Genomic DNA, 25,896 nt, shown 5'->3' on the forward strand with positions numbered 1-25,896 from the left:
TAATTTAAGAAAATGCTCCCATAAGCTATTACTGTAAGGCATATTGTTAATTAGTGACAGGGAAGGGTCCAGTCAACTATGGGTGGTACCATCACTGGGCTGATGGTCCTGGGTTCTATAATAAAGCAGGCCATGAGGAGCAAGACAGTGAGCAGTACCCCTCCACAGCCTCTGCCTCCAGGTTCCAGCCCTGTTTGAGTTCCTGTCCTGACTTCTTTCTTCAATGATAGACTACAATGTGGAAGTGTACGCCAAATAAACCCTTTCCTCCCCAACTTGCTTTTGGTCATGGTGTTTCACCATATCAATAGCAATCCTAAGACATCTAAGCATAAAACATAAAAATTCTTAGCTGGGCGGTGGTGGCGCACGCCTTTAATCCCAGCACCTGGGAGGCAGAGGCAGGCAGATTTCTGAGTTCGAGGCCAGCCTGGTCTACAGAGTGAGTTCCAGGACAGCCAGGGCTACACAGAAAAACCCTGTCTCAGGGAAAAAAAAAAAAATTCTTAAGGAAGAAAAAAATTACAAATGGTAAAGGTTTAAAGCCCTGCTTTAAAAACACAAATGAAATGGTGAGGATACAGAAAGCCCGCCCTTATTGTGTTCAGAAGAAAGCAATCATTACAATTTATTCCATTCTTGAGTTACCTTGCATGAGGTAAAGTAGCAGCAACCAAACAAAGATTCTGAGAGAGGTAACTTGAATCCACCAACTGCTGAACAATGGGAAAAACACCACTCGAACAAGCCCCTTCCGAGTGAGCGATGTCCATGGAATCTCAGGCTTGGCTTTGGCAAATGTTGAGCCTTTAAGCAATCAATAAACAAAAAGTAAACATTTATGTAAAATGCGTAAGAAGCATGTATATGCCCTGTACAGATGGCCACTTGTCACCTTACATTAGAAACGGGAGTGGGATAAAAATCAGCATATGATCTGGTCAGCTAAGATGCTGGCAAGACTTTTGAGATGGTCTCACCTCAGGCACAAGGACAGATGCTCAAAACCAGTCAGGCTCACCTGAATGGCAAACAATACATTCTTCTTTATGATACATCAGTAGTCTCCAAGTTCATCTTCCTTTCATCTCTACTAAGACCATGCTATCTACATGACCATAATACATTAAAGCAAAGAAGAAAGAGCAAAAACTTTAATGATGATGGAGAAATGCTACTTCTGAAAATAACTATGCCACAATATATAGAAGACACCTAAAACATAGTAACAAACTAGGTGAAGTGAACTAGCCTGCAATCCCAGTACTTGGGAAGCTGAGGTGTGAAGATTAAGCTTGAAGCTTTAAATATAAAAGAGGGAGAAAGAAGGAACAGTCAAACAATCAAGAGGGAGTTGAGAGAGGGAGGAAGAAAAGAAGGGAGGAAAGGTCAGGGAAAATACCAGTTTGGTTTCTGTTGCTGCGATGAAGCACTAACCAACAGCAGCTTGGGGTGGAAGAGTTCAGTTCACCTTAAACTGAGGAAAGCTAAAACAGGAACTCAGGGAAGGTGCCTGGACTGAGACCATGGAGGAAGTAAGCACACTGCTTTCTGTCTTGTTCCCATGGTGACTTCAGTCTGCTTTCTTAAACAACCAGGACCACCTGCCCTGGGGGGTGGCCTCTCAAGTGAACTGGGCATTCCCACATCAATCATTAATCAGAAAATACCCCAAAGGTATGCCTACAAGCCAATTTGATTGAGAGGTAGTTCCTCAGTAGAGGTTTCCTTTTCTCAAGTGACTCTATAGTTTGTTAAATTGGAAGAGGAAAGCAAGAGAACGAGAACACATGATATGTATATAAAAATCAACCTGCCAACTCACCTCTGATTAAATCAACATCAATCAAGTCTGGTTTTATATGGCCCATTTTTTTTGGTTTGTTTTTGAAACCCTATGATAAAATGAAACAAAAACAGAAATGAGCCAAGAAAGCACAGTTCTTTTAAGAGTAAAAGATAAAACTTCTTCCTTTTCATGTGGTGATGGCCAAGCCTATGAGGTACATTAGAGTTACTGCTGCTGTTCTGTCTATCTGAGCACTCTTTAGAGTCCCATTCCTTGGGGAAACTCAAGCAATGCACTGTAATTACCTTGTATGTGTGCACAGTGTCTTCAGTTTTTAATTTATCTGAGTATAGCTTAAAAACGTAGGGCTTCATAATAGAATGGTTGAGCCTGGGCACCTCCATTACAAAAATCACCATGTGTCAATACCCAAAGTGGTTTTACTGAGTCTCAAATAATCCTCCAAAATTCTCCTTGCTTGAGAATTATAGGCTGGAGGATTCTGGGTGGGAATTTGCAGATTAGGCTAAAGAGCTTTATTATCTTGCTTTGTAGTGAACTTTCACTTCCCCTGAAGCCTCTTCAATACATTTTATTTTATCCAAAGTAATATCCCAATTTTCCAACTCAAGGGCTCTGCTGTCTTTTAAGGTACTAGGGGATGGAGGTCTAAGCTTTCTGCAAACTCCACCCAATTTCTATTTTCAGGTCCATAGTTCGTCTTTGTCTCCGACTCTCAGAAAACGTAAGATCCAAATATTCCTGGAATTTATCATCTGAGAGGTTCCTCTTTAGTGCTATTTCTTAATATTGTTAAGTACCCATTTAATAAGATCCCTTTATGCATCCTTACATAATTTAGCCATGAACATTTTTTTCAAAGAACAAAAAACAAAACTTTTCTGGGACTTGGTCTTCTATTATTTCATATTAAAGTAGCTTAATCAGCAATGTTAGTATATGTTAATAGACTTATCTAAGAGCAATGTAAGAATTCTAGAGTCATTGTATCCTCAAGTTTCCAATGGATCGCTGTTACTTCAGAGAGGTGGCATTTCCTGTTTTGTCAGGTTTTTAGAAGAAAAACTGAGAATCTAAAAGTCACAATAACCTTGCCATATGCTAAGTATATATTTATGACATTATCTTTTGGTTTGCCAAACACATACTGCTATTAATTTTTTAAGAGATTAATTTTAGAGGCCGGGCAGTGGTGGCGCACACCTGTAATGCCAGCACTCTGGGAGGCAGAGGCAGGCGGACTTCTGAGTTCAAGGCCAGCCTGGTCTAAAGAGTTGAGTTCCAGGACAGCCAGGGCTACAGAGAAACCCTGTCTCAAAAAAAAAACCAAATCAAAAAGAGAGAGAGAGAGAGAGAGAAAGAGAGAGAGAGAGAAATTTTAGGTAGAATGATGGTTCAGTGGATAAAACATTTGTCACTCGAGTGGGAGGACCTGATCCTCATCCCTAGAACCTTTGAAAAGTCAGACCCATACTGCATTTATAACTCCAACACTCCTGTGGTGAGGCAGGAGGCAGAAGCAAGAGAATCCCCAGCTAACAGATCAGATGCTGGGCATACAAATGTCTAACAAGAGACCCTGTCTCAAACAAAGTGAAAAGCAAGGGCTGATACTTAAAGTTGTCCACATACATGCTGTGGCACAAAGTGCCCACACTCACACAAAGACATATATACCACAGGTATCATATAAACATTAGAACTGAGGAGGGAGGTGACAGGTCTTGGAAAAATGGCTCAGAGGTTAAGAGTACTTGCTGCTCTTCCAGGCAACTAGGCTTTAATTCCCAGCACACATCTGGCAGCTTACAACCATCCATTACTCCAATTCCAGGGAATCCAGCATTCTCTTGTAGTCTCCAAGGACAGGCACTGCATGCATGTCGTTTACAGACATATATTCAGGCATGACACTTGTCTTAATTAAGTTTATACTGCTGTGAAGAGACACCATGACCACAACAACTCTTATAAAGAAAAACATTTAATTGGGGCTGGCTTACAGTTTCAGAGGTTTAGTCTGATATTGTCATGGTTATGTAAAGATATGGTACTGGAGAAGGAGCTGAGGGTTCTAAATCTTCATCTGAAGGCAGCAGAAAGTGAATGAGACATATTTCCTCCAACAAAGCCACACCTACTCCAACAAGACCATCCCTCCTAAAAGTGGTATTCTCTATGGGCCTATTGGGGCCATTTTTATTTCAAACCACAATACTCATACACAAAACTTTAAAAGTGAGAGAAAAATGAATTTTAATTTCATGCTCAACCATCAAAATTAGTGTAAAAGGTTAAGCATGTCTGGCTCTGCAAAAGATGACCTGAGTTTGAATCTCCAGGTCCCACATAAAAAGCTAGGCATAGGCATCAGGTGCCTGTAACCCCAGCTTTAGAAAAGAGGCAGACTCCCAGAGCTCAGTAGTCAAGGCCTATATAACAAGATTCCAATACAACAAAAGACCTTTCCTCAAGATGATAAGTCAGAAAATGAGAGCAATACAACTAAATTCCTGCTGGGAACTCTTAATGCACACACAGGGACACAACATACCCACACAGCTAAAGAAACCAAAGCTCAGAGATCCAAACCAAGTTAGCCTAAATCTTAATCATTATTGGTGTAGTCCTATTTTGAAAGACTAAATTGATCTTTATCACTAAAATAGTATCAGACATTTAATATAATCTCTCCATTAAAACACTGGAGGAAAATTTGTTTTCCTACATATATTTTTCATAGTAAAGTATATGTAAACATTTTGTATACTCCTTATTTTCTTCTACAATTTGTATATATATTTTTTAAAAAAAAAAAAAAAAAAAAACTGTTTTACTAGCTGGGCATGGTGGCGCACGTCTGTAATCCCAGCACTTGGGAGGCAAAGGCAGGCAGATTTCTGAGTTCAAAGCCAGCCTGGTCTACAGAGTGAGATCCAGGACAGCCAGGACTAGAGAGAAACCCTGTCTTGAAAAACCAAAAAAAAAAAAAAAAAAAAAAAAAAAAAAAAAAACCAAAAAAAAAAAACCCAACTGTTTACTGAGGTATAATTTATATATTATTAAATTCATCCATTTGAAATGTACAGTTTTGGTTAAGTTATTTAGAGTTTTAGTAAATTCATAGTTACATAATCATGATTAGACTCAATATTTAGGATATAGCCATCACCCCCACAGCTTCCTTTGAGCCAGTATATCAGTCTGATTTTCATTACTATAATATAAAGTCTGGGCACTTTATAAAAGTTGGGGGGCTTATTTGTAGTTCAGTGGATCTTATTTTGATTTTAATATGTACTTCCATGATGACTAATGTAAAGTATCTGTTCATGTGCCCAACAGATTTATTTAGTCTTTGATGAAACGTCTGTTCAAGATTTTAACCATTATTTCAGTTGGATTTTTTTCTTAATTCTTTGTATAAATGATTTGAAACTATTTTCATATTTTCCAAAATTGTAGCTTTGCCCCCTCCCTCACATCCACTGAGGTGAGGTCACACTGTGTATGAGGCTGCATCCTTTCTTTCATTAAATGTTATGTTTGGATCATTTTTATTATTATGCTTGTGTATCTTGCTTGAGGTGCCTGCCACACCAAGAGTATGGAATAAGGAGGACAACCTGCAAAAGCTATTTCTTTCCTTCCCACCTGTGTGTCCCAGGGATTGAACTCAGATTGTCAGGATTGTCAACAAAGCACCTTGACCACCTGAGTCAGCTCCTTGACGCTATCTAAGGACTGTTTGCACCATGCAAGGCCTATGTAGCCCAAATTGGCCTTGAATTTACAATCCCCCTGCCTTGAGCTCCTGAGTGCTGGAATTTCAGGTGTGCATATTTTTTTTCTTTCATGTGTTTATAAAAAGCCTCTGCCCATTTAAAGGTGACAAGATTTCCTACAATTCCTCCTAAAAAATCTATAGTTTAATTTCTTATACTTAAATCTATAACATTTTTTATTATATAAAATAAGAATAAAAGATCATTTTTATAGTTTATACCCACTGTCTTGGCACCCCATCTTCAAGGGTCAACCTGTCAAGGCTGAGGCAGGAGGATTATGAAGTCAAAGACAGCTGAAACTACCTACAGAGGCTCTCCTGGGTTACATAAGATTCTTGTCTCAAAAGATGAAAATCACATAGTGGTTCCTGACCATCTGTAACTCCAGCTCCAAAGGCAGCCAGTGCTTTCTTCTGGCCTTCGTGGGCATCAGGCACACATATAGTGTACATACATACAAGTGGGCAAAGCACTCACACATAGAAAGAAAGGAAGGAAGGAAGGGAGGGAGGGAGGGAGGGAGGGGGAGAGAGAGAGAGAGAGAGAAGGAGGGAGAGAGGGGGAGGGAAGGAGGGAGGAAGCAAATAAATAAATCTAAGAATTTTTAATTAAGAATTTTATTTTTTTATAGGTCCCCTAGTATGTGATTAGGTCAACATGAATAAAGACAATTTCCATTTCTTTCCTATCTTGGAGTCTTTTCATTCTTTTGCTTGCAATATAGCCCAGGCTAAGACCCATGATTATGTAAAATTACAAAAATCGGATATTCTTGCTTTTTCCTGATTATGGGGAGAATAGTTTTCATCCATTAAGGGTGACATTTGCTGTAGACTTTTTTTTCCAGCCATTAATAACTTGAGGAACCTATTTTCAACTCTTATTTCATTCATCATTATAAATTTTACAATGCATAGAATTTGTCAAGTGTTTTTACTGTGTCTATTGAGATCATATGGCTTGATTCTTTATTCCATTAGACACATTAATTGCTTTTCAAATGTTAAAATCAATGTTATATGGGACTATAGCCTTATATACTTTTAATCCCAGAACCTAAGAGGCAAAGGCAGGAAGATTACTGCAAATATGAGGCTAGGCTGATCAAATTATCAAGTTCTAGGCTAACCAGGACTACAGTGAGATCCTGTCTAAAAATAAAAAGGTACACTCCTTCATAAACTGTATTCAACCATAGTAGATAGACCATTCTGTTTGTTGTTAAAATGATGGCATTAATGCTTTGTTAAGTAAGAGTTTTCACTACTATATTCACAATGTGTTTGTTCATATTCAACTAGTTTTGAAAACAAGGTAATCCTAGCACTTGGGAGGCTGAGCAGGAAGGCTGCCTTTCAGTGGATACCAGCCTACACCACTGCAGCATAGCAACACCTCTTCTCACATCCCTGCTCTCTCACAGCTTTCTCTCGGTTCTCTTCAGAACATAAGTTCTGAGTAAAACTCATTTACGTGTTACTACTCCACCTATACGCTTCCACTGCAGCCACACTGGGATGCTTGCTTGCTATTATAACAAGTCTTATACTTCTGTTAATACTTTTCCCCTTGTGTTCAACATCTACCAAAATGTCTTTAAACAGCAATTCAGTAAGTTTACCAAAGTTCTTACCATTTTTCCAACCAAGATTAATGTATCATTTTTAAGGTTCTTTTAAATTTTAGATTATTTTATGTGTCAAAAGAGGATGTCAGATTAGATTATTTTATGTGTTACGGGTGTTTTGTCTGCATACATGACCATGTACCATGTGAATACTTCCATGCCCACAGAGGTCAAAAGAAGTTGTCAGACCCCCTGGAACTGGAGTTACAGATGGTTGTCAGCGACTATGTGGGTGCTGGGAACAGAACCCGGTCCTCTGGAAGAGCAGCTAGGTGATCTTAACTACCTCTCCAAACTGTTTTGTTGTGGTGCTGGTGGGGTTTTTTTGTTGTTGGTTTTTGTTGGGATGTTTTTGTTGTTCTTTTTTTAGAGTTCACAGACTTTATTGGTTCAACAATGAACAGAAAAGAAAACATTAACTATTACTCCAGAGGTGTCAATGTAGACGTAAAAGTCACCCTTGGAAAGCCTCTTTAAACATCTTAAACTATACTTTTATAAACACACATTAAACTTTTTTAGCATTTCAGTTATTATTTTTATTTGTTTGGTTTTTTAATCAAATTAAATATCTTTTTGAAAAAAAATCTTAGTTTTCTCCCACTACCCTGAACATGAAGGCAGGAATTGCCTTTTTTTTGTTCCAGGACATTCTAAAAAAATTTAAGGTTTTTTTATATAATATATTTTTTACCATATTCTTTCCCCTCCCCCAACTCCTCCCAGATCCTACCCCACCTACCCAACTTCTTCCTGTGCTTTCTCTAAGAAACAAACGCAACCCCCCCCCCCCACACACACACACGTAAAAAACACGAGTCTGTTTTCTGTTTTACGTTGGCCCACTATTCCTGTGCTTGAGACCTGTGCTGCAGTTTCCCAACATTCATAATATTTGCTACTCACTGTGTGACACAGTAGCTATGACACTGCCACTAAATAAAGCAATACTCTTTAAGGAGCTATTAGGTAAGGGCCCTAACAGAGAACAGTGGCAGGGCCAACTCTGTGGAGCAACATCAGGCTAAGCAAGAGGATCCCAGAGCAGATACAGGTAAGAATCCCTGCCCTGACAAGGCTCACTAAAAGTCATGTGTGAAGAGCATGGAAATTAGAGGTGAGAAATCTAAACAACAGCAGGAGGCTTCTTATTCTGCAGCAGGAAAGAAAATCCTTTTAAAGATTAGGAAACCAAAACCTGAACAAAACACATGGATCTTTAGGGATCATAAGGCTGGAGGTCACAAAACAATATCTAATTTCCCAGTCCAGCCATTTCTATTACACTACTGATATGGCTTAGCAGCTCACAGAAGAATAGACAAGACAGTTAGAAAATGAAATTTGGAGGGGTTATTCATCTGAACCCCATCCTCAATTAATTAAAAGGAGAACTGTAGGAAATTGTGAAGTTAGTTATGTCCTGTTCAACTCAAACAACCTTTTATGTGACTAGCTTATAAAGAAATGTACCCTGAGAAATGGCTAAATATATCCCACCAAAGACATTTAGGGGTCTAGTCTAATCAATGTAACTTAGAGAAGTAAAACACTTTTAGGTTGTACTTACCCATGTTTTTAAAGTGTTGGTAAAGGTCTGCACCAAATCTTTTCAAAAGAGTCCTAATCCAAGAATGCACTGGCATTTAGAAACGATTTCCAAGGAAGAGATCCTAAATCTAGACTTACATTCTTTTCTTTGGGCTTTTCCTTAAGGCAACTCAGCAACTATTCAATGACTAATTTGCAGACACCAATGTTTCTCTTTCCCATATGGTGACTTAGCTACTAAAACTTAACCCTCCCCTCTACTATTACAAATTAACCAACTGGCATTCCAAATTACACAGCAGTTTTCAGTTATTTGGTTAACATGAAGAAACTGAAAGTGGTTTGAAGTCCCAAGGGTACCTTATACCCTTAGGTAACCTGAAAAACTTGAAGACTTGCCTCTAAACCAGTTAATATATATATATAATATTTCTATAGACATATATAATACATACATACACACGTATGTATATATATATGTGGGGGCTAAAGACTAGATGTAGGCCAAATATAAATTTTTTGGCTTGCATAGTGGCGGTGATGATTATAAGACGACAAAGACAGAGAAGAAAAAGAGGAAGAGAGGAAGAGGATTGCTACCCCTCAAAAATGTGAATTTTTCTGTTAAATGTGTTTATTTTCAGCCTCTCTCTAATAAACATCTGGCAATACTGGATCTGAACTGTCATACAGTAAAAAATTGTCCAGAAATAGTAAGCCGCGCTCCCATTTCCCTGAGACATTTGCTGCTGAGGCCACATATCAACTGTCCTCTATCATTACCCATGCACTGCTGACTCTTATAAAACTTGAAGGGTAAAAGAATGCATACTTGGTGGATAAATGCATATTTTAAAGAAGTATGATCCTCTCTTCTCTTTAAAGCAGTAACAAAGCTAGAATCAAAGAAATCAAATTACCTTAATCTGAGTCTGTTCGATTGACTTTTCCCATATCTGCTGATCATATGCTCCAATCTGAAATAAGGAGCAGGCTATTTAAATGACGCAAAGGCAATCTTCATATCTAAGTCAAACCTCACAAAGGTAATGAATCTAATAAATATGATATCTGGAAAGTGTGTTTCTTATAAAGTAATTTCATACTCCCCAGAGATGTTTCAAAAAAAAAAACCTGAATCTAAAAAGTAAAAAAAGCAACACCCCAAATACTTTACACTAAAGATCACCTAAAATTCCACTCCGTAAAGAAAACATCAATAGGAACATCAGAGAGGAGTAAGAGGTACGGAACAGCTCAATCAAAGAGAGCAGCAATATGAGCCATGCAGATAAGGATTTCATGTCTTCATAAAAAAAAAAAAATTAAAAGGCCGATAGCTTGCAAAGCAAAGCATTGTAGTAGTTCATGTATGCTGCCTAGAGAAAGGTGACTTACAGCTCACTTCCTGGAATCTAAAGCTGGGTTTATAATGACTTTGCACATCATTTTTTATATGTTGAGATATTATATAAGAACAAGTGATACTACCAAACTTAAGGAAAGTTAACAATATTAAGGAAGTTTTCTGCAGGAAGTATGGTTTACACATAAAAACTACTGTTGTTACCTTCTTCTGATACCATGATATAGCATCTCTCTCATTTGAGGCCATTTGTGTCTCCAGCCAGAGAGTGGGATCTCACTGAAAACGAAGGAAATGCCTCGATAAGTCCAGTTGTTTCAGGACATTGTCCCGTTTGGGGTATGGCTTAAAATCTGCTCCTCTCAGCCTGTCCAGAAGCTGCTCTTTCTCAGGGTGTTCGCCAGGAGAGGTGGGGGAGGGGGGAAATGGGCGCAGCAGCAACCGAGAAGCCTCTGCACCATCCAGTACGGGAAAGGATGCGGGGACAGCGAGTACCCGAGCTGGCCTCCCGCGCCCTCCGCCTCCCCGCGGCCGGCTCACCTGGTGCCCGCTGCCAGGCAGACTGCCGGCCGGGCCCCTGCTCCTCAGTGACCCCCGCCGGACCGAGAGGCCGGGGGCGAGGCGGCGGGCCCGGCAGGCCGCATCTTCCCCCAGAGGCCCGGCCGCCGGTGGAGCCGGGCCGTTACCATGGAGACCGCGGCGGCCAGCCCTGCCCCGGAGGCAGCCCGGCGTCCAGCGCCCTGAGCAGCGCAGCCTGCAGCCACAGAGGCCCGACCTAGGCGACCACAGAACCGGCCATGGGAGAAGCCAGGAGCCAACTGGGAAATGAGCAGAAGGAAGCCGGAAGGGTGCCTTCGCCAGCCACCTCGGCACCGCAAGGGCTGGGTGCCCGGCTGGAAGGTAGCAGACCGCGCCGGGCCGGAGCAGCGGCGCGCGTCGTCCGTGAGGGACGGGCCGCAGCTCCACAAGCTCTTGCTGCAATCTGCCGCTTCCGCCTTCCGGCTCCGCCCCCGGCCGCCTTCCCGCCGCTCTGGCTGCCCGGAGGCAGAAGCCGACCGCCGCCTCGCGTATAACCCTCGACGCTTAACGGAAAGTCACCTCAGAAGCGACCCTCCCAGTACCCGTCGGTCCCCGGGAGGCTGGCCCCGATGTTCCAGAGGTTCCTGTGCGGGTCTGTAGCATTTAGCGTGGTGTTTACTTCATATCCTTGTCTCCTTTAGGTGGACGAGCTCACAAACTATAGTGTGCGGGGCACGAGCCTTCGCACGAGTTCTCCGTTCTTGCTGGATGGGCAAATGGTGAACTTGCGCGGCTTGGAACGCGGACAGGCGGGCTGTGGCCCGGTGGTCCCTCCCTCAGCTCTCAGCAGCTCTTGGACAAAGGCTTTCTGCTGCCCACACAACACTAAGGGGATGCGCAGGGCTCGAACCGCACTAGGACTTTCCCCCAAATCGGAGAAAACGGCTGTTTTTAGTGACTCAGAGGGGCCCGGAGAAAGGGCAACTGCATTCTAACGTAAATATATAAACGTATACCCTCAGGGTTTTAAGCAGTTCTTTTCTCTATGCATTGTGCGCACCTTAGTGGCTTGTTTCCAGGGAGCACTGCCTTCAACTTAAAGCTAAGTTCTTGCCCTAGGCACTAAGCATTTAGTTAAGGTAACGCTAAAAATGGATAATAGCTATCACTTAGGCAGTCTCCATCTTATAGGCATGTTTATAAGCCACTAAAGCCGCGTCAAATGAATGTTATCCATACTGTAAAACGACTAAAATGTAACACCCATATGAATAACTTTTAAAAATTACTTCACCCATATATTGGCAGTGGTCCCCAGTGCTTTTACCCCTTAACTGTTAGAGGTTAAATGAAAAGCTGTTAAAAGACTTAAGTCCCTTCAATGCTGCTCAATAGTGGAACTCAGGCAACAACAACTCAGGGCAAAAAGCTGTTAAAAGACTTAAGTCCCTTCGATGCTGCTCAATAGTGGAACTCAGGCAACAACAACTCAGGGCAAAAAGCTGTTAAAAGACTTAAGTCCCTTCAATGCTGCTCAATAGTGGAACTCAGGGCAACAACTAATTTTGGTAAATGACCCAGAAAAATTACTTTAAGACCTAAATTTAACACTAATAATAAAAGCATTTGGCTTCATTCGTCAACATACAAAAGAAGTTTTTCTGAGTTATGGCTGTACTTTGTGAGGAATAGAATTAGTGGTACAGTTGCAAATTATTTTCCAGAAACCCTGTTAAAATGTTTCAGTGTTTTATTAGGATGCTGCTGTGTAAGGCAGAGCTTTGAACCCAAAAAAGCATTCAGGCCCCAGCTCCCTTTAATGAACTGCCATTTTAGGAAATTGATTAGCAAGTCTGTTTTCTCAACCTGTGTTGTGAAGATAATTACCTCCCTCCTATCTGTGAGAACTGATGAAATACCCAAACCCTTCTAAGACCTAAATGCTGTCAGGACAGGCACTTCCAACTACAGAGTTCACCCAAAACTTTCCAAGGAAAAGGACCCAGTGTCTTGTATCCCAGATGCCGTCCACATCTGAAAGTAACTCCATCTTCATTGTTATCCATGTCTCTTCACAAGCATAAGGCTGCTCTGAGTGCTCACAACCAATATTAAGCAGCAGTAAGGGATAACTATTACAAATAAAAGCTTCATTTTTCTTCAAAACTAGTTGTACCTCTATCTCTGACCTTTTCTTTGGTAAAGAAAGTCCAAGGTTTTCTTCAAAAGCTTAAAAATAAAATGGCACAAAGAAGGCGAGTAGAGGTGTGTGTGTGTGTGTGTGTGTGTGTGTGTGTAGGGAGAAGACTAGTACTGTACAGACAGGGTGCAAACAATGAGAATTCCCATGAGCTATTCATTTTGAAACGTCAGTAAAGGACAAATCAGACTTTGTTTATTAAAAAAATACTTTACAGGAAAAAAAAACCTATGCATTCCATTGTCCTACTTTACAAAGAAATAGCTTAACAATTTAGCACACTCAGACAGCTACAAAAAAGCACTGTGTTAAAAGAATTATTATTCACACAAATTTAGATTTAAGACTATTCATTAAAAACCTTTTAAAACACTTGTTAATGTCAATAAACAAACTAAGGCCACACTAACGCAAATAGTCCGCCAGGCAAATTAAACATTTCATCTATATGCAAAGACCTCTTAGATAAATTAAAGCCACAGGAAAAAAAGTCTTTAGCTGCCAATCAAAATGAAGTTTAGTCACAGAAAACACTATTACATGAAAATTTACAACGTGTGATAGTAGTACAGAAGTATTTCTTTAGAGAGAATTGAAAAGTGCTATATTTTAAGAGACAGTGGTCTCAACTACATGCACAAGTGGATCCTAAAAAATTTATGAAGATTTTTAAAATGGAAGGCCATAATATTTATGGATACTTGCTTTTAAAGCAACAGACTTCCAGAATGAGGGTGAGTCCTTTATGCACATAAGAAAAACACTGGTGTTGTGCATCTCCTCTACTTGCATGACCAGTAAATACAGCTACAAACGGTCTTGAAAACATGAAACTTAGCACAATGTGAACCTCTGGCATGTGCTACTGAAAGGATGAAACACATTTATTAGAAAAACACAAACTCAGTAATCCTAATTATCCTTAATAGATGCAAATAAATTTAAAAGGCAAATACAGATGAAAATATAATGGGCTAATATTAATGATAAAGGATATATTCACTAGGAACATACTTTCATGGATTTTGGATCTTGTTCCTATATTAACTTTCCTTCTAGACAATATTTATACAGGGAAAAAAAGCACTAAGCAAAAGTTTCTCAAGTCATTAGGTGAGATCTTTATGCCTGTTAAGACTGATACATCGTTTCCTAAAGTTTAGCAAATGATTTAAAATAAGCTCCTTTCCCCATACAAGAGCTTGTAGTATTTGTGAACTGATAGTCCAACTGTTTGTGAGGGTACAGGGCACTTTCCAAAAGTCTTTGAGTAAAAATAATGTACCAGTAAAACTTATAAAGTACTGAATAAGCAAAGTACAATTAAGCCTAAGAATTCATTTTTCAAGAGTTAAACTTTGGAAGAGGGAACCAATATACAGGTTATCATTATTGCTCTATGAATTTGGGACATCTCTCAGAATTGTAACCCTAACTCCTATTCTATCTTGATAATTATAGAATGACCTCTGGGATAGGGGAAGACTTTTATTCTTGTTAAGTTACCATAAAATCATTCTATTTGCTGTTAGGAATATTAATTTATTAGGACCTTTTGATTAGCATATTTTTAAAATATCTCTCTGATCCACAAACTACTAAAACTTATAGCCACATTCTGCAAGTAATCTCAAGGGCTAGCACAATAGATAACATACCAGAAAGGAAGATCAGCTTCAATTTCAGTACAACTTCACTGCCATCGCTACTTTACAAATCAGAGGATGCCAGACTGTTCCATGCCTCACTCCACCAACCAAATAGTTTAATGATTTAGAAAAGTTGTGATCATTTATATCACTCAACTAGGACACAGTTTTGAAAGCAGCAAGAAACTCAAAGATTCTGCTTTTATACTCATCAGTCTTTAAAGCATGCTATCAAAATCTAATACTCACATAGGACATTCAGGGTTTCCAGATACATTACTAGCTAAATGTTTCTTTCCATTCTATTGCAATCTAATATACAATGACTTCATTAGTACATGATTTTCAACATTTTTATATTCTTTTAATATGTTTATATTGGAAGTGAGGGTAGAATGTTTTGTAAAAGGAAAATGGAGATTTGTGTTTGATTGTAGGTCTTTGCAGATCCGCTGGTTCCTGAGTGATTACACAGTGCTGGCTGTCAGGAGACAGTCTCCTTGTTTATTAGTAATGACCAGCTTAGATGACAGGATGGCATCTGCTGGATGGCAAGTGGGAGATGGGGAAATCGGATCTTGGAAGACAAGAAACACAAAATAAAACTTTTTGCGTTGACAACTTTTTCTCTTCATGATTATTTTTAAAAGCAAATGTTGCCTGAGAAGAATTTTTCTTTGCACAGCCTGGTAAAGCTCTATGAAATTCTTCTGGACAGAAAAATAAAAATAAGAAATAACCCAAACCCATTCATTTTGTGATATACCCCTTTTCTCCATAAAATAACAAAAGAAAAAAAATACCCTCAAAGGTCCCTTAAAAACTAGTTTGATAAACTAGAATTTACCCTAGAATTTATACACAGGATTTAAAAACACCCCTGTAATAATCACATTACCTTTCATACCATTCTAATTACCTTATTTACAAAGATAACTAAAAGCAACATCACTTCCAATTCATAAATGGTTTACATTGAAGTGTTTCCCTATTTATTTGTCTTCATCCTTTGTAACAGAGAATACATACATATACATATATATAAGGAATAATACAGATTCTAACTAATCACTGTAGTATTTGCTGATGGTTACTTTTCTATCGGTTTACACAGTGACCTCTATGCTTTGCTAATATGCATTTAACTACACAACAGTATTGCACAAAGTAATATTTATATAAGATTTAACCTATTTCAGAATATTTTAGAGAAAATTCATATTTGATATTTCCAAAGATGCAGCTAAGTTTCCATGGTGACAGACATAATAAAGCAGCATCTTTTTCTTTTGCCTATGTTAATTCAAATATTTCAAATCTCACCATCCAGGAAAAAAAATCAAATTGCACTGTAACCAGGTAGATACAAGAATCTGGTCTTAGGTGTGGAGAGTACTCTTCCTTTAGTAAACAAAAAGCCTACTGAGTTGTTAACTAAGAAAGTATAATGCACACACAGTACATGAACATTCCAAAATAAGAGAGCCCACACTACTTGGATGAAGGAGGCCTGTTTGAAAAGGGGAAACAAAGTAAACATCCAGACACTAAGCTCCAGCCTACCTGAAACTCTAGGATAGAAGTCTAGTGCCTGTTATTAGAAAATAGCAACACGGAATAACAATAAACAAACCCAGGTATTAGCCAGATAAAATTGTAAAGTGTTTCAAAGTAGATGCCAAGTCACAAGAATACTTTCTCCTAAATTTGATGCTCAGCTATGGCAGCCCTCGGCAGTAAGACTGGTGTGATTCTCTAAATTTGATATGAAGACACTAGGAAGCAGAACAGGTCAACATGATCTCTTTTGCTCAAAATAGCCTGTATAGTTAGCATGTATTCTAGAAAAGAGTAATGAGCCATGGATAATGAATAACCAATCTTTAGGTTTTTGCCATCTTTAGAGTTTTAATTGAAATATCCACTGGGTTTTAAATAGACACAAAAAGACGGCCTGGGTCAGAAAGTGCTGTGCTTCCTCTTTTGCTAAAAACTAGAGAGCCAGAGAGTTTTTAGAGACCATGTCTTTGTGGTTAGAACTAAACAACTTACTTGTCCATGTACCAGATGCAGGATCCTTTCCTGCAACCAATATCATGTTACTGTGGAAACTAACAAGATGCCATGAAGACACAAGTTCTAAACCATAAATCTGCTTTCTACCACATAAAGCAAATATGGCAAGAGACAAGGAAAGAGAAAATCAAGGGAAATAAATACTTTACCAAGTAAGAACCTGCTATTCCAGAGAATTCTTGTTTTGATTTGAAGAAGAGATTGAATTGTAACCTCACACCTTAAAACAGAAAGTAGCAGCAGACCCACTATTACATACTGTACTAACGGGATAAGATACAACTCTTAGCTTTGCATAATCTGTGTAAAAAAGATATGCTTGACATTTGTGGAATGTCATTTCTCTTTATAGAATTATAGGCAAGATTTCTCCAATAAAACTTAACTTAAGCCAGTTATAAAACTATAACTTCACATCAAAATTTAAAAAAGTTAAAAACTGTGTTTGAATATGTACATGTCACACAGGAGTGCTTGGATGTGCCTGCAGACTGTGTTGCTGGTCAGAGTCCAGTCTGCTCTCCACCTTGAAAACTGGAATAGGCTGAGTCTTCAGATCCTGTAGATGAAGTTCTGACGGAGGTGGGAAAGACGATGAAGTTGTCAAAAGCTGCATCTCTGTGCATCTTTCCTCAGATTCAGTTTTTATTCTCACACACTGGGAGTCAACTTCTGAACCACAGTCCACGTTGGAATTGCTCTCTGTGTTCTGAGCGGTTTCCACAACAGGGTGGTATTGTTTAAGCCTTATATGCCAGGCTAAGCTGCATACTGCTGACACTGTTTTGAACTGATGAATGACATTTCTAGGGATGAAGTAGATATCATTGTCACAAAGCTGAATTCTAGCATAGCGAATGCCTTCTCGCCTCATTTGGTTTAGTTTTGCTTCATCCACCCACTGTACACACTAAAAAGAAAGGCAAAAAAATTACATAAAGCCTTAAAATGTAATGATTCAAACAAAATATTTACATGCAGGGAAAAAGAATGGTAAACTGTCTTAAAACAAATCAAAGTTAAATAGCTTATCTTGAGAGAACATAACTGCTGGAGAGCCTTTTTCCATACATTTTATCCTTCTTAATCATAAAAGACTGCCGATGGCCTATGGAATCGCACATCCTAGAAAACACAGCTAAATATCACTATCTTTACTACACATAAAGGCAACATTTAATCTTCTCCTTCACATCTTCTAACATTTTGGAGTTGAGGCCACAGTACAGGGAGGTTACCAAGTGAGATTGCTTATGGCCAGAAGTAAACAGCTGTGTCCTTCTTAATCTCAGACACACCCTCCATCCCAACGATTTTGAATTCTAGCACCATCCTCTAACACACACAGAATTTAATACAAATAAAGTTCAATTTACTGTCCATGAAACCAATTATAAAATACCTAATAAAATGGATCTAGATGCAGCTTCCAATATCTCACTCAAAGGGTGATGAGAACCCGAGACTATTACCTGAGAAACTGGAGGTTCGTGAAGGTCTAACTGAAGTCTCTGTACAACATCAGTAAAATCCTCAGCATGAAAACAAATCACATCTTTGGTTATGCGAGGCTGATCACTCCTAATATTAATAAAACAAATTTAGGGACTAGCATCACAATGGAAGATGACAATTTCAGTTTTCCTGTTTCTAGAATACTACCATTAGCAAATAAGTAAACAAAATGCCTATCTCCTAAGGAAAATCAGTTTTCAAAAAATGAAAGCAAATCAATAAAATGTTTTTTAAACAAAAATCAGGACTGGAGAGATGGCTCAGCAATTATAAGCACCAGCTGCTCTTCCAGAGGACCTGGGTTCAATTCCCAGCACCCATATGGCGGTTCACAACTGCAGCTCCAGTTGCAGGGGTTCTGGCACCCTCACAGAGATACATGCAGGAAGAATACCAATGCACATGAAGAAAATCTTTCTACTAAAAATCAGGTAAGTTGTTGGAAATACAAACAATAATGGGTAAAAACGAATAGTTTTGGTAGCCTTGCAGCAGCCTTTCATTCTGGAACACACATATAATCCAGCCACCTGGGAGGCTAAGGCCAAGAGGAGATCCTTAGTTTAAGGCCAGCCTGACCTTGACCAACAGGTTCAGTGCTGAGCTACATTGTCAGACCCTAGATCAGCCGTCTTTGGGTTTTTTGGGTTTGTTTTGTTTTTTAAGTTTTATTCTAAATATGATGCACTTGCTGTTGTCTTATTGGGGCTTTGAGCTTTGTTATAATAATAAAACCAGGCTCCAAGTGAGTGTAAAATGGTGCCTCCACTACAAAAAAAAAAAAAAAAGTTACAGCAGCTACTCAAAATAATAAAGCAGAATTGCCACATAAAAGCCAGCAACTCTTCTGGGTACTGAACACTAAGGACATAAAGAGATATCTACATATCTATGTTAACAAAGCACCTATTTAGTGGACTAATCTATGTATATTTCTGTGTGCATGTGCAAGCAGGAGTGCAAAATGAACTATTCTTAGCCTTAAAAGGAAATAAAGTCTGATACTTGTTATAACACAGGTAAACTCTGAGGGACATTATTATAATAGAAATGTCTGAGTCAGGAAAAAAACAAAAACAACAACAAAAAACAATTGGAACTGCTAAAACACTTTAATGAGAAATGGTGCTTGCCACCAAGCCTGAGTTCATCCCCAGGACCCAGGTAAAGATAAACAACTCCTAGACAGGGTCTAATCTCTGCACAACTGCTATGGCACATACCTCACATTTGTAAAAAAAAAAAAAAAAAAAAAAAAAAGTGTAATCAAAAAAAATTTTTTTGCCACTATGATTAATTTTAAATTACATTTATTTGTATTGCAGGTACATGTGTATATAAAAGTGTATGGTTGGGTCTAACAGCAAGCATCTTTAATCCACTGAGTCACAGTCACCCACTAGGATTACTCTTAAGGATAAGAGTAGAGAGAATATGTTTCCATTTCTCTGAGACAGAAATGGAAAAGAATGCAGAGTAATGGTTCCCATGACTAGAGATGAGGGAGAAGTGAACTGTGGGACATCAGGTTTCAGTCTGGCAAGAAAAAAATTCTAGAGCACTGTTTCATCAAAGTGTGTTTATACATATGCCATTAAAATGTTTAGATGATAAACTATGTTATGTGTATTACACCACAATTTAAAAACTGGTCCCTGATCTTTTAAACAGAATCCACATTTTCTTAGACATTAGTTAGCCCTCCCTGTATTTGGTTCCTTGAACTTACCATTCACCGAATTGTACAGCCTTCAAAACCCCAACAGCAGCCGTACTTTGCCAGTCAAACCCCTGACCTACATGATCAGCATGAGCTCTTGTCCTGTCTTCAAAGAGGACTTCTCGGGGTTCACTTGTCCGAGGTAGGTACTGGAGATTTTTAATTTCATTCATTGATCTATAGTTGTTTGATTGTAAAACAAAGGAAAGTATAAGGAAATAAACAGCAGTAAGGTAAAAGGGCAGATATGCTACAATATTAGGCTTAAATGAATACGATTTTAGCAGTATGTTCAGTGCTAATGATCAAAATGATTAATATGATTTCCTCCCTTTCCCTGCAGACTATATCTTTATTAGGTTCAAATGAAGAATCTGAATGCATAAAATTTCTCTAGACAAGGATAATATGATTCAAAGCTTAAAGCTGTATGCTTCTTCCTTTAGCTCAGATACCCCATTTACAACTCTCAGAACTTTCTACCTGGACTTGGATTCTAGGCAGCAAACTGAGCATACAGCTGATCGCTTTCCACACTAAATGGAACTAATACAGAAGGGAAGATAGGAGAGTGGGCAGAAATATACATTTAACAGAGTTAGGCATGAGTAGATAGCTACTGATAAAAAAAAAAAAAAAGGTGGGAGTTTATTATATTCTGCGTTTTTGTGTTCAAACGCTTCTAAATTTAACAATCTAATGGTGATAGTAAAGGAAATTAATTAGTGAATTAGCAATACCAACAATACCAGAAATGCCAAATTCCTACAGATAGCACAGTAACAAACAATATTCACAATGATGACATTTAAAAATGCAAAGGTTAGAAGATAAAATGTCAAGTGTTTCCAAATAAAACCAAAGAGGTCTGTACTGTTACTGACTAAAGGCACTTAGAAACTGGAGAGACTGTCAGCAGTTAAGAACAGTGGCTACTCTTCCAGAGGACCTGGGTTCAGTTTCTAGCACACATGGCAGCTCACAACTGTCTGTAACTCCAGTTCCAGGAGATCTGACACCCTCACACAGATGTGAATCCAGGCAAAACACTAATGCACATAAAATTTAAAAATTAAATATAGGGCTGGGCATGGTGGCGCACGCCTGTAATCCCAGCACTCAGGAGGCAGAGGCAGGCGGATTTCTGAGTTTGAAGCCAGCCTGGTCTACAGAGTGAGTTCCAGGACAGCCAGGGCTACACAGAGAAACCCTGTCTCAAAAAACAAAAACAAAAAAATTAAATATGTATTTAAAAGTTAGATACATACTACTAAAAGAGTATAATAATAATTTTAAAAAAAAGTTGAGCAATGGTGGCATACTCCTTTAATCCTAGCAATTAGTAGGCAGGGGCAGGTGGAGTTCAAAGCCAGCATGGTCTATAGACCAAGTTCTAGGACAGACGGGGCTACAGAGAAGCTCTGTATCAAAAACAAAAAAGAAAAGAAAGAAAACAAAAAAACAGAAGAGGAGAGGGAGAGGGAGACGCAGAGGGAGAGGGAGAGGGAGAAGAGAGAGGAGAGAGGAGAGAGGAGAGGAGAGGAGAGGAGAGGAGAGGAGAGGAGAAGAGGTACTTAAATAAGGAGAGCTATTCTTCCATAAAGAGGAGAAAAGAGGATAGAGGGAGGGAAGGAAGGAGCAGGAGGAGGCAGGGAATACAACACTGAACAGGGGAAATTAAGCATGTTAAAACTTCCAGAAATGAAAACAAACAAGAATTGTTAAAAGGGCCTATTCAATGACAATAGTTGGAAAATGCATCTCCATACTCCAACTAAATTATCAATTAAATTTAATAACAGAAAAAAAATCAGAATACACTGACTCAGTAATATCTTCCATTTCTGAGAATAATTCTTGCAAATGTGTTTGAGTAAGTAAAGGAAATAAACCTAGGGAAACAGCCACCACCAGCTGATGGAGTAGAGCATTAGATTTATAGAGTCTTCCATGATGAGCTGAACACAGACCTCCACGGGTGCTCATGATATAAATGGTATATACAAGAAATCTTAAAGTTCATCTCATAGTCCAAAGAAACAGTAGTCACTAGAGGCAGGAAAGGTTAGGAGAGAGGGGATAGAGACTGGAAAATGGAAACTACTGAATTAGAAAAGAATAATTCTGCAGGTAGATTACAAGAGTAATAAATTCAGCTAGATAAAACATTCTAGAAGACTGTTCTATAGTACAGTAAAGCAAAATAAAAATTTACATATGTTTCAAAGTAACTAGAAGAATAGTAAGATTTTCAACATTAAGAAATATGACATGTTTGAGAGAATGGAAATGCTAATTACTCTGATTTGACCATTGTACATATATTGTAGACATGTGTCAAATTATCACACTGAACCTCATAATGCTTATAATTACTATGAGTTTATTAAAAATAAAACCAATTGATAGTATTATAGAAACTCTAGAAAGATTTCATGATGGAAAGGAAGGGCTCTGTAGGTAAGAGTGCTTGCTATGTAAGCATGAAGACCTGAGTTCTGATTTCAGCATCCACATAAAAAGCCATGCATAGCTACACTTAATACATGTAGCCCAGTGCTTTGAGGGTGAAGAAAGGAGGATCACTGCAGCTTGCTGGCCACTAATCTGCACTTTGCTCACTGAGACCCTGCCTCAAAGGAATAAGGTGGAGAGTAATAAATAAAACAGGGCATTAAACATCCTCCTGTCGCCAACGTTCATGCACATGTGCATGCACCCACAAATATATGTACAAATACCATACTTGTATAACACACAGAGAAAGAGAACAAAGAAAAGAAAATGCATCATGATGAACAAGTATTCTATCAACTGAGTCGCATCCCCAAATGTCATATAGTTTTTAACTCAGGGTTTTCATGGATTATCTTAAGTTCCTGGGCTGGAGAGATGGCTCAGCGGGGTTAAGAGCACTGACTGCTCTTCCAGAAGTCCTGACTTCAATTCCCAGCAACTACATGGTGGCTCACAACTACCTGTAATGGTATCTGATGCCCTCCTCTGGTGTATCTGAAGACAACTACAGTATACTCATACACATAAATCTTTAAAGAAAGAAAGGAAGGAAGGAGGGAGGGAGGGAGGGAGGGAAGAAAGAAAGAAAGAAAGAAAGAAAGAAAGAAAGAAAGAAAGAAAGAAAGAAAGAAAGAAAGAAAGAAAGAAAGAAAGAAAGAAAGAAAGAAAGAAAGAAAGAAAGAGAAGAAAGGAAGGAAGGAAGGAAGGAAGGAAGGAAGGAAGGAAGGAAGGAAGGAAGGAAGTTCCTAAAGCTATTTTACGCTTAGGTATCCTGTGAGTTTTAAGTTAAAGTTGAAACTAATCCATTTAAACTCACTTTTGAGCTCTTAACTGTTTCTTTAATCATTTATTTTGTGACAAGATCTCAATATGTAGCCCCAACAGCATGGAACTTGCTATGTAGACCAAGGTGGCCTCAAACCCGAGATCCACCTTCTTCTACCTCTGAAGCTCTTGGATTAAAGGCATATAACACCATGCACAGCTTCATTTTAAATTGCTACATTTTCAGTCTCATTGAACAGCATTTTCCAAAATGAAATATTTTTTATGTGTATGAAAGAGAAAATTGCAAATGATTTATCACAGCTTTATGAAATAGCAAAATAGTACATGCTTCACTCAGCAAACCATGTTTTCCTACTGTGTGTCATAATGACATATAAATAAAAGAGTCCCCAGTCTCAAGGAGGTCAAAATTTATTAAGAAAGAAAAATAGTAAAAAGATCATCAAGGAACTATCTAATAAGGCCAGAGATAGAACTCATTAACTTGTTCTACACTCCACAAAGATGATTCAAGGTAAGTTTGGAAGCTTTACTAAAATCCTCCTAGGCAAAGAGGAAGGTGGAAGACAGTATTCCAAATAAATGTACAATGCAAGAGCAAAACCAACAGAAGACAACAATTTGGAAATTGAATTTAGTAGATAGGAAAGACTAAAAGCTGACCCAAAGGTACTGTATTATAAAAGTTTTGTATAGACCACACTAAGGAGAATGATAGTTTATCCTACAGGCAGTTAGACGATAAGAAAAATGAATTTTTCAGGATACTACTGATCATATATATAATAGGTTTCTGAACTAGGCAAAATTTTACCTAAAGGAACACTTCAAAAATCTAGACAAGTTTCAAAACATACTCAAGTATCGATCATTTTTATATAACATCTACTAAAGAGAGTGTTTTTGCTTGTTCGAGCAAAGTTAACATTTACCGTCTTCTTTTGAAGGGTGACTTTGGCATATCTGCTGTAGGGATCATCTGTTCTCCTGGCCTCACCCACATTATAGGCCCATCATCGCTCTGAGATCTACATTGTAGTTGGAGGCTGGAAAGTGTACCCCAGGGCAAAGTCATCTAGAAATCAAAGAAATTAAGTTACATTTAAAAGATTTTAGACTGTTTACAAATTATCTCCCATCCAAATAAAAATACTAAAAGCCATTTCACATGTGTATGTGAAGAAATAAAAGCCATATTGCAGAGTAACATAAAACAGTTATTTATTCAAATAACAATACTCTTCTAAACATTTCTATACAAACTATATAAAATTTAATTTTAGTAAGCAAGATTAACAATATTCTAATTGTACGTGTGTACTGAAATAATGACATACTGAAATAATACTGGAAGTGTCTACTGAAAAAAAAAGGTTAATAGTCTAAAGAAACACTCACTTTCAGAAATGGTGATTCTTCTAACATATCTAGGAACTCTGGGAAATAATCACCAACTTCTTCATCTACTGCTCCAACAAGACTTATCTGCCGCATAGGACCTGCTCGGTAGGTACCACAGCAATATGTCCTGTTGACCTGAGATACAATGAAAGAGAGGGGAGAGGTCTGAAGTGCACTATAAAGGATAATTAAAAATTGTTTCTAGTATTAGTATTTCATCTACATACTAAGGATTCAAATAGTTCTGAACAAAGTTAACCAGTCACCCAAACGTGATGTCAGCAACAAACAAATATTTCAATGTTAAGTCAGCCCACTAGTTCAATATCTCAAAAGAAGGCAGTAAGACATATTTCTCTAGTAATTACTTAATTTTGAAAAGACGGAATAAGCAGTAACCCTGGCAGGGCAAAGGGGGAAGACTGCCACAGCCACAGGAACCCTTCATGTCTACTGTCTATTCCTCAGCTTAACCTTCATTCTAGGACAGATATCAGCTATCACACTCCTCTTAAATTTACCTAATTCAAATATCACAATATTAACAGCACCCAATTTACAAACAGCTCAAAAAATATAGGTATCTAGGCTAATTGATGTGACATGAATAAAAATAAAAGAAAACATAAAGGGAAGATAGAGGAAAGAAAGACGGACGGGAACATGAGTATAACAAAGTTTATTTTCATACACACAGAAGTTTTCCTTTACCTGTGTTTATTTCTGATTCTCAGCCCCCTTCTTGTTTTCAGTTTCTTCCAGATCTAGCTTAGACCTCAAGGTTTACCTCTCACTGGCAGTCTATCCTAATCCTTGCACCAGCTGCCTACAAGCCCCAAGCAGGAAACATTCAAGCCATCAGTTCTACCTCTGATCATTCCCAATCAGGAGCCAACAAACTCCTCATCCCTTCAGCCCAACTCTAATTGAGAATCCTACCAGCTTGTCACTAATTATACCCAGACATACAAACCTTTGCCACATACATCAGTAGTATCTGTCTCTACTTCCTGTGTTTATCAATTCACCTCACTTTTTATTGACTTTTCATGTTACCGCAACCCCAAAACAAATCAGTAATGACATCCTACAGACAAATCAGAAATGTTTTCTACTCATCTCTTACGATTTCTTCCAGGCACCTTCCTCTTGTTGCAGTGTTGGCCTAGTTCTCATTCAACACATTATCTATGGGTGTTTTAAATTATAATGTGAACTTATTACAAAATCCTGCTACATTTTGTATCTAATTCTCTTGAAAATAGTTCCTCAGAGTCAGATCTGTAAATACAACTTCTCTCAGTCAGGCTGTAGACATTTAAATGCAGTGCATATAACACCAAGCACACTTTCTTCTAAGCTTTCTTT

At 38.5% G+C, this 25,896-nt stretch overlaps 2 protein-coding genes across 9 annotated transcripts in view; both read right to left on the reverse strand.

The window, feature by feature from the left end:
• Positions 1-11,129, reverse strand: part of Phtf1 (putative homeodomain transcription factor 1) — a 35,235-nt gene extending 24,106 nt beyond the window's left edge. For 3 of the 7 annotated variants that reach the window (XM_052179596.1, XM_052179594.1, XM_052179592.1), the window contains exons 1-5: positions 10,683-10,769; positions 10,347-10,421; positions 9,697-9,753; positions 1,826-1,895; positions 649-807 (exon numbers count right to left, since the gene is read on the reverse strand). In XM_052179596.1, coding sequence (XP_052035556.1) covers positions 649-807; positions 1,826-1,895; positions 9,697-9,753; positions 10,347-10,391 — 331 coding nt within the window. In that variant the 5' untranslated portion in view covers positions 10,392-10,421; positions 10,683-10,769. Of the gene's footprint in view, positions 1-648; positions 808-1,825; positions 1,896-9,696; positions 9,754-10,346; positions 10,422-10,682 lie in introns of those variants that run through there. The other 4 variants (XM_052179597.1, XM_052179593.1, XM_052179595.1 and 1 more) reach the window with 4 other exon arrangements.
• A 1,905-nt stretch (positions 11,130-13,034) lies between these two features.
• The window catches only part of Rsbn1 (round spermatid basic protein 1), a 47,325-nt gene continuing 34,463 nt past the window's right edge, over positions 13,035-25,896 (reverse strand). The window contains exons 3-8 of one of the 2 annotated variants that reach the window (XM_052179591.1): positions 24,526-24,663; positions 24,060-24,202; positions 19,831-19,998; positions 18,059-18,167; positions 17,044-17,496; positions 13,035-15,087 (exon numbers count right to left, since the gene is read on the reverse strand). In XM_052179591.1, the coding sequence (XP_052035551.1) occupies positions 17,047-17,496; positions 18,059-18,167; positions 19,831-19,998; positions 24,060-24,202; positions 24,526-24,663 (1,008 nt within the window). In that variant the 3' untranslated portion in view covers positions 13,035-15,087; positions 17,044-17,046. Of the gene's footprint in view, positions 17,497-18,058; positions 18,168-19,830; positions 19,999-24,059; positions 24,203-24,525; positions 24,664-25,896 lie in introns of both variants that reach the window. The other variant, XM_052179590.1, reaches the window with a different exon arrangement.

Source organism: Apodemus sylvaticus, chromosome 4 (assembly GCF_947179515.1).
Source record: "Apodemus sylvaticus chromosome 4, mApoSyl1.1, whole genome shotgun sequence".
Lineage (NCBI taxonomy): Eukaryota > Metazoa > Chordata > Mammalia > Rodentia > Muridae > Apodemus > Apodemus sylvaticus.